The following is a 7,888-nucleotide window of genomic DNA, read 5'->3' on the forward strand; positions in this document are numbered from 1 at the left end:
TTGAAAATTCCTTGACAAGTAAAAAAAATTAAGGTCATCAGACCTTATTATTGAGGGGGCACAAGCATATATAATAGCTATGTTTTCTATAGTATTCTATATATCGTCAAAATTAGAAAGGGTGGGACACGCCCCCCCCCCGGTTCCTATGCCATGCCCAGACCTCCTGCCTTATCAGCTGGTGCTTCCTCTATTTTAAATCATAGACTCGAATCTGCCTCTGATAAGCCTTAAAATATTTTAATGTTTTTTTCGCCAATGTTAATTTCTTTATTTATGCTCACTGTATTTTGTTAGATCGTTGAATATATAGATAATGATTGATGATGCAATAAGATGAAATAGGACGCCGAGAATTTCACAACCTCTATGAACCATTTATATTATGGAATTTAATAAAGAGGTAAGAACAAGACCACGTAGCTTAACTGGATAGAGCACTCGACTTCTAATCGAGGTGGTGCGAGTTCGACTCTCGTCGTGGTCCGCCCATTTTTTCGTTACTCCTGGTATAGTAGGTACCACTGTTTACCGTTGGTTTAATTTATATATGCATGTGCTTCAAAATGAAGTTTAAAATATTATAGATTATAAATTATTTTGTCTTTCTAATTATTATATTATTAATAAATAAATATAATTACGTGATAAATCCTTACAAGTCGGTTCTCCGTTCCCATATGATCCGCCTATCATATATTGAAAGAGACAACCAATGAAATGATCCCAAGTAAAACGTTTTCAACCAATGATAATTAAGAACACTTTTTGCCTCAGCGCTGTTCTCCATCCGGTACACGAGATCACCGGTTTGTCAACAGAGAAAATGAGCAGTGAAATGTTGATATAACACAAAATTTAAACCATAGACGACAGGAAAATTTGTCTTACAATGTTAGAAAAACTTTTAAGGGTCTTTCATCTTTTTATAGCAGTAGGAGATTTAATAAGACAATGTCTATACAGCGTTCGCTTCCCCGTGTTTCCCTATCAATGGAAGAATTCACAGCTAAAATCTGACGCAAGGGACCTGAAGAAAGTGCCAACACACTTAGGACTAATTATCTGTGAAGAGGAATTCTCATTTCCAGATATAGCAAACATTATAGTGTGGTCAATAGCATTTGGAGTATCTTATTTCAGTATATATGACTTAAATGGTTAGTACACAGATTCAGAAATGGCTATGGACACAGCCCAAATAGATATTTGAACTATTTTTGCCAGAGACCCATGCAAAACTCTTATTGTTCCAGATATATGCATGGCTTTGGAATGCAAAAGTGTCATTCTTTGATTTGTTTTGACTGAAGTTTCATTGAAATATGCACAATTATTTGACCATTGGAGTGAACGCAGTATTAGTTTATGAATTGAAGTGCATTCCCACCTAAAACCTTTATACACTTTTGATTTAAATCTGCTTTTTCATAATGCATGGTATATTGGATAGCAAAAGGCCGGATGCATTAAGTCTAGATTGTGTAAGTTGTGTCTTGGTTGGGAGGGTAAATAGTGCTTTTTTTTTTTTACAAAACTTTTGTTAAAATTTCCTTTTATTAGAATTACAATTACATTTGAGCTCTTTTGCCATTCTAATAGAACAAATTCTTGGTAACGGTCATGTCTCTTCTGTCATTATTAATGTTAACAAGGATATTGTAATAGCAAGGGAAAGAACACCTACAGCAAAAATTAAATTGCTCAATGTGCAGATTTCATTTGCCATGTTCTTATATGTTAGTTTATAAAGCTCACTATGCAAGTGTCACTTTTTGCCTCTTATTGCTCTAATAGTCTATAAGGGTTGGCACTTCAGGTCTAATGGACATCTGTATTTTGATTTGCCCCAATTAATCTACTTAAAATGATGAGGTTAAACAAGCATGGCTTGTGTGACCCTGACAATGAGTAACAAGACTTGTGATCTACATAGCTATCACAAGGCCACAGGCCCTGGGACCATAAACTTAGACAAGCTCACATTTGATCTCACTTTTACAAAAGGAATATATAGTGGAAAAGTGAGACTGAGATGAAAAGTGAGCTTGTCTCAGGTTTTAGAGCCAGAACTTTAACTGCCAGAATTGGGAAGATGCATCTTACATGATTTCCATGCATCTGTTTCAGTCAAAACATTTGAAATGGGCAGCTATGATTCGGTACGAATGACTGGGAAATTATTGCATTGAAATTCTCCTCTCTATGTTGATTTTCAATCCACTTTACTATCCCTCTATGTAAAGTATTATAAATTGATCCAGAAGAACACTAAATTCATTAAATCTTTGAATTAATTTAGAACTGAAATTTCTGTTCTACATTTTGAAAGACATTTATTATTTCTGTGGAAACATAGCATCAAAATAGATACAGTAGATAAGGAACTGATTTCCTTTGAAAATATTAAATTAAAAACACAAATTACTATATATGCAAGTATTATTCATTACAAATTATTTCCAGACCGAAAATTAATGCTCATGAATAATTATTACTTCTCTGTGTTCAAATGTATTTTCACAATGATTTTATAACATTTTAATGATGGCAATAAAGCAGGGCTCGACATTAACTTTTTTCCCTACTAGTCCATTCAGACAAGTGGCCAAGACATTTACTTGTCCGAACTTCAACTTCACTTGTCTGAAAAATTTTCAATAAATATATCTAATACTGTCAACTGGAAAACTAAAATAAAGTCCATTACACCTGACATGTGCTTGATTGATTCGTGATGTTATTGATAAATACAACAAACACATAAAACGAAATTTTATCTAGTCTTTCTGGTCTGACAACAACATAAATGTCCACAAGTGAACCAAACTTCGTTAAGTTCGTAGGTTCCATGCCTTTTCAGTAGTATGCAATTAGTGAACTTCGATCCCGATCAAATATGAACTCAATTAATAGCGATCCCTATCAGGATCGAAGTCCGGTTTTTATGTACACCTTCTGTCTTGAAACTACCGATTAACTTTTTTAACAGTCGTTTTTTTTAATTATTTAGAGACTCCTTTACATTAAAATGCACTTGTCCAATCGGACAAGTGCTTAGCAATATTCACTTGTCCGTAATTTTTTTTCACTGGTACCGGACAAGCGGACAAGCGTTAATGTCGAGCCCTGTAAAGGGACATAACTTTTGAAAAGTTGTATTTTAGTACTACATATATATGCACCTGAGAATAGATATTAAAGTGAATTGAAATTCATTTCAGACACTTAAACTTTAAATCCAATTTTCTCAGAGGTTCATGTTCAATCATACCACCCATTACATAGTCTATCATCAAATGTTTTGACTGTAACAGATGGAAATGATGTAAGGTGTATACAGTCAAACCTCGTTATCTCAAACTTCATGGGACCAGGAAAATACTTTGAGATATCCAATGATTCGAGATATCCAGAGTAAAATACTTAATAAATAAGCACTTTGAACGCCAAAGTCACTTAGACATGTCCATGGTATTCGAGATATCAGTGTTCGAGATACCGAAGTACAACTGTATTTCTAATCTTGCCAGTTACTGGGTGTTCCATGGCCTTAGGAGAGGATAGTACATTTTATCAACTTGAATAAACATTTAGGGATGCATAAAATTGTAACATTACATCTATTTTTCGTTATATTGAATATAGACAGTTAAATGCTAAAATATAATTTCCTTATGAACATGAAATAATTCACTTTAAACACCATATGATGTATTGGTAAATATGGATAGACAGTCTGAAAAATGATATGTCTTTGTTTTTGTAAGGTAAAACTCCTATGTTTTTATTCTCCTACTTTAGGTTATTTAAAAAGGAAAAGGAAAGAGTTAAAGGAGGAAATAGACAACGCACAGAAGAAATGTTTGGATGAGGAGCACAGGCGATATACAGTTGTCATTCACTCGGGGGATGAGAAGCTTTCTCACACAAATGGTAAACTAACGGGTACACTAATATGTATTCAGACATTTTGTAGTTCTTGTAACTTAAGTATCTTTAATATACATTGTAGTTTCAAGTCTTTAAGTAGTTGTAATTTTTTTACTCTCAATAGCTGTCAATTTTTTGTAGTTCAACCAGAATGACAAAAAACAAAATTGCAAAAAATATTTCAATGTTTTATTTCTAGTACAGATAGTGGAACGAAAATCTACAAAGTAAAAATAGTGAAAACCAAGTCATTACAATTTATGATGTAAAATTCTTCCTGGGCTCTCTGTAAATCACAAGTGCAATGGATTCAAACTTCAACATGTTGTTTCTAATAAAATGAAAATTTGTCATGATCTTGACTCGAGGTCAAAGGACAAGGTCATGGAGAGGTAAAATACTGTAAGCCTACTTTTTTCCACGGGTCATAATTCCGTGGGATCACAATTTCTGTTCAATCCACGGGTAGAAAACTATGCCGATATCTTTTATTACCTCTTTATGTCTTAAATGCATTTTAAGTACACTATAACAAATTTCCATGGAGAATTAGTGACCACCTACGTAGCATAACCTAATCCCACACAGAAAAAAAGTATGTCTACAATAATGAAAACTTGCTTGAGCCCAAAAATATCAATATCTGTAGTTGCATACCCCTAGCTCAGAATGGTGAGTTTCCAAGCTGACATCAATAACACTATAACATTTTAATTAGACTGAACAAATATAATCTCAAATGTTTTTGTATTTTATGTAAGATTTTGAAGTTGCTAAAAATGAAACTTTAGTCGACTAGTTGAACTTGATAAGGAAGACTGACCATAAGAGAGCAGACTATCTTGATGTTGAAAGAACTTGAAACTGGAGAACATATTTTTTTTTCAATCTGCTGATATTAATAAAATGTAAAATGCATATATATTGTATTGTCTTGGAAATTTTCAAAAGGAAGATTGCAAATGTATTCTTATTTGTAGGATATTGTAGATCAAATCAGGTTGATATACAGTTGTTGTCAAAAGTGGATGGTCGCCAGGGTCTTGTAGATACCACACGGTTACTATGTCAACAGGTGGCATCCAGAGAGCGGCGCTTAGAAGATATCACTCCATCAACTGTTGATGAGTTTATAAAAGGTGGATAGAATAATACATAGGTGTTTTTTTTTTAAAAAAATAACATGCAGTAATATTCTTGGGCAACAAACATGTATTGATTGTTCAACATTTAAAACTATGAATGAAGGTACTTCTGGTGACCATCTGGGCAATACCCTGGAAATAACAGCTACAAGAGTGTTTAAAACATGGCTTGATATCTGTAGATGCTCACTTTCACTCTCAGTTTTATTGCTGATAGATGGTTGTTACTGTACCAGCCACAAATACATTTATATAATACATACATATGATTTTTCTAAATACTGGTCTGTATATTTTCTATTATGATTTATTGGTCATTTGTTTACTTTCTTCATTTCAGAAAATTCCCATTTCCCAGACCCTGACCTAGTTATTCGGTTCGGGGTAGGAGAGAGTCTATTTGGGTTTCAACCCTGGCAAATTCGACTCACAGAAATTCTGTAAGTTTTGTTTCAAAATTTAGTTTACATATTGTCTTGACATCAGCATTAATAAGGTTGTGAAACCCATAGCAATTGAATGCTGTAAACGTACTATTTTCCACAGGGTCATAATTCCTTGGAATCACAAAATCTGTTTAATCCACAGGTAGAAGAAGAATTTTTGAGATTGCCTATATATGCTTTAAATGTACTTTTAAGTATGCAGGAACAATTTCTGCTGAAAATTTGTGGCCTTAAATAGTATTAATTAATACCATGTGGAAAAAAAGTACTTCTACAGTTTTTGAATAGTACATTGTAGTTCTCTTACAATGAAATCAAATTGTCAGAGGATCCTCCTCCTTTTAATGCTGCTGTTTATTACTAATCGATGTGAATGAATAAAACAAAATACTGTGTGTAAAAAGAGTTCTTTTAATTTTTTTTTTTTTTTTTTTTTTGCAGATCAACTAGGAGTCACCATAGTATAGGATATAAATCATTTACAGACTTACTTCATACATACGGAGAAACGAAGCAGAGATTTGGAAGATGACTGCTGCGTTACTCACTAGTCGTTAATTACAGTCCGCGTATCATCTCACACTGTGTCTCATTACCAGAGAGCTATTTAGCCCTAGTTAAGATTCATTTAAAACATTCATTTGTTACCTTATTGTTAAGCTTATAATATATGATTTGTTTAAAACTTAAAAGTGTGAACATTTGGTTGTTAAATTTTTCCCTGAATACTTGGGTGCTAGAGTGATTTAGACATTTTTTTTTTTACTTTATGCTTAAAAGGAAGTAAAAACTGTTACTGTATGAAATATTATGATAACAATGCATGGGTTTCTATTATTTATACACATGTACAGTATATATGATACATTTAATGTTTAGGATAGGATGTATGGATATTTATATATCCCTCTATTGAAATCATTCCTTTACAGGCCATGAACTATCAGTCCTGATCTGACAAACTGATAATGATAGTTCTAATGTATAGCATAGTTATATTTATTGTTAGTACAAGGAAAATCCCAGTATGTAAGATTTGAATTCCATTTAGGATCTGTCTTCATTAGAAAAACAAGTTGATGTATGAATATAACATTGATGAAGACAAAGGGTGAAAACTTCAATGCCAGTACAGTGTACCTCATAGTGAGGAGTTACTTCCCTTGATGGAACATTTTTTTGTGCTTGATAAATGATAAATTGCTTTTGGTAAATTGCTTTGTTTTTGACTGTAGATCCAAATGGTGTTTTTTTTATGGGCATTATGGTATATGTTATTATGTTGAGTGGAAGTAACTCAAATCAAAAAATAAAAAAAGGAAACTACTTAAAAATTTTTAATTCCAAGAACAACATTTGTTATTAATTAGTCTTCAGAAACAAAGTTGTTATCATTCAAGATTTTTTTTGTTTTCCTCACGTTTCATTTCTTTACTGCTTTATTTATCTGGTAACTAGAATTAAATTTTACAGTACATGTAATTGGTGATTTATTTTCATGTACCTGTAGCTGTAAGTTTTTACCCAAGTCTGACTTCTATTTCCATGTTTTCTTGGTTGTATGTGATTTAAAGAAATCAGCAGCCACTGTAAATATTCAATGAAAACCTACCAAACTGTAATTTTCAGATATTTAGATTTTTAGACTGTTATGCCTTAGAATTGATCTACAAACATGCATGAGTTACAAGTTAATGTGTGGCCAAAGAACTTTTTGCATTCACATATGCAGGTACAGAAAAAAAAGCTTGTAATGAGTGATAGAACTATATGTACTTGCATTAACTACTTGAATAAAAAAATCAAAGATTTCAATTTTATTTGAAATGGCTAATTGTTTTAAGTATACATAGGCTGTAGAGATAAAAAGTCAGAAATTCAGATCATTTTAATAATATTATGCCAAAATGGTTTTGTTTTTACACAAACACTGTGTTGGTGTGTATGGATCTGTATAATGTATTTGTTGGTTGTTACCATGTCCAACAGCAATGAATGATATGTGTATTGTCAACTCTGTATGTTGGATATGTATGTCAAATAGAGATATATTTTAGGGGAAAATGGCAAATGCAAATAAAACTGAAATGTATGTAAAACTCTTCTTTTTGGCTTTTTTTGGGGGTCAGAATTTGTCTTTCAAGTAGCAGTTGCTTAATTTTTGTTTCTTTTAATGAACTGATGTTTGTCATGTAAAGAAACAACCTGTCAATGGAGGAAGTCCCTGTATATTTACAATGTACACTTTTAAAATTGATTTAATACATTCATTTGTACAAATGTATATACATTGTACATTACAGTCAAACAATTATATCTCAAGCATGGTAGTACTGTAAAAAAAAACAAAAAAAAAACAAACAA

The 7,888-nt window shown here is 32.3% G+C and overlaps 1 protein-coding gene and 1 non-coding gene across 2 annotated transcripts; both read left to right on the forward strand.

Annotated features, from left to right (window-relative positions):
* The first annotated feature begins 413 nt into the window (after positions 1–413).
* On the forward strand, positions 414–487 carry Trnar-ucu (transfer RNA arginine (anticodon UCU)). The gene has a single exon. It is a non-coding gene; the product is annotated as a tRNA-Arg (tRNA).
* A 302-nt stretch (positions 488–789) lies between these two features.
* Positions 790–7,623, forward strand: LOC133185473 (dehydrodolichyl diphosphate synthase complex subunit nus1-like). Its single transcript, XM_061320715.1, has 5 exons — positions 790–1,160; positions 3,805–3,936; positions 4,914–5,072; positions 5,419–5,518; positions 5,966–7,623. Exons 1-5 carry the CDS (start codon positions 893–895, stop codon positions 6,054–6,056), a joined length of 750 nt encoding a protein of 249 aa, XP_061176699.1. The 5' UTR covers positions 790–892; the 3' UTR covers positions 6,057–7,623.
* The last annotated feature ends 265 nt before the right edge of the window (positions 7,624–7,888 follow it).

The sequence above is a fragment of the Saccostrea echinata genome, unplaced genomic scaffold (assembly GCF_033153115.1).
Source record: "Saccostrea echinata isolate AGI-Se365-2 ecotype Australia unplaced genomic scaffold, CSIRO_AGI_Sech_v1 ptg000012l, whole genome shotgun sequence".
NCBI classification, from domain to species: Eukaryota; Metazoa; Mollusca; class Bivalvia; order Ostreida; family Ostreidae; genus Saccostrea; species Saccostrea echinata.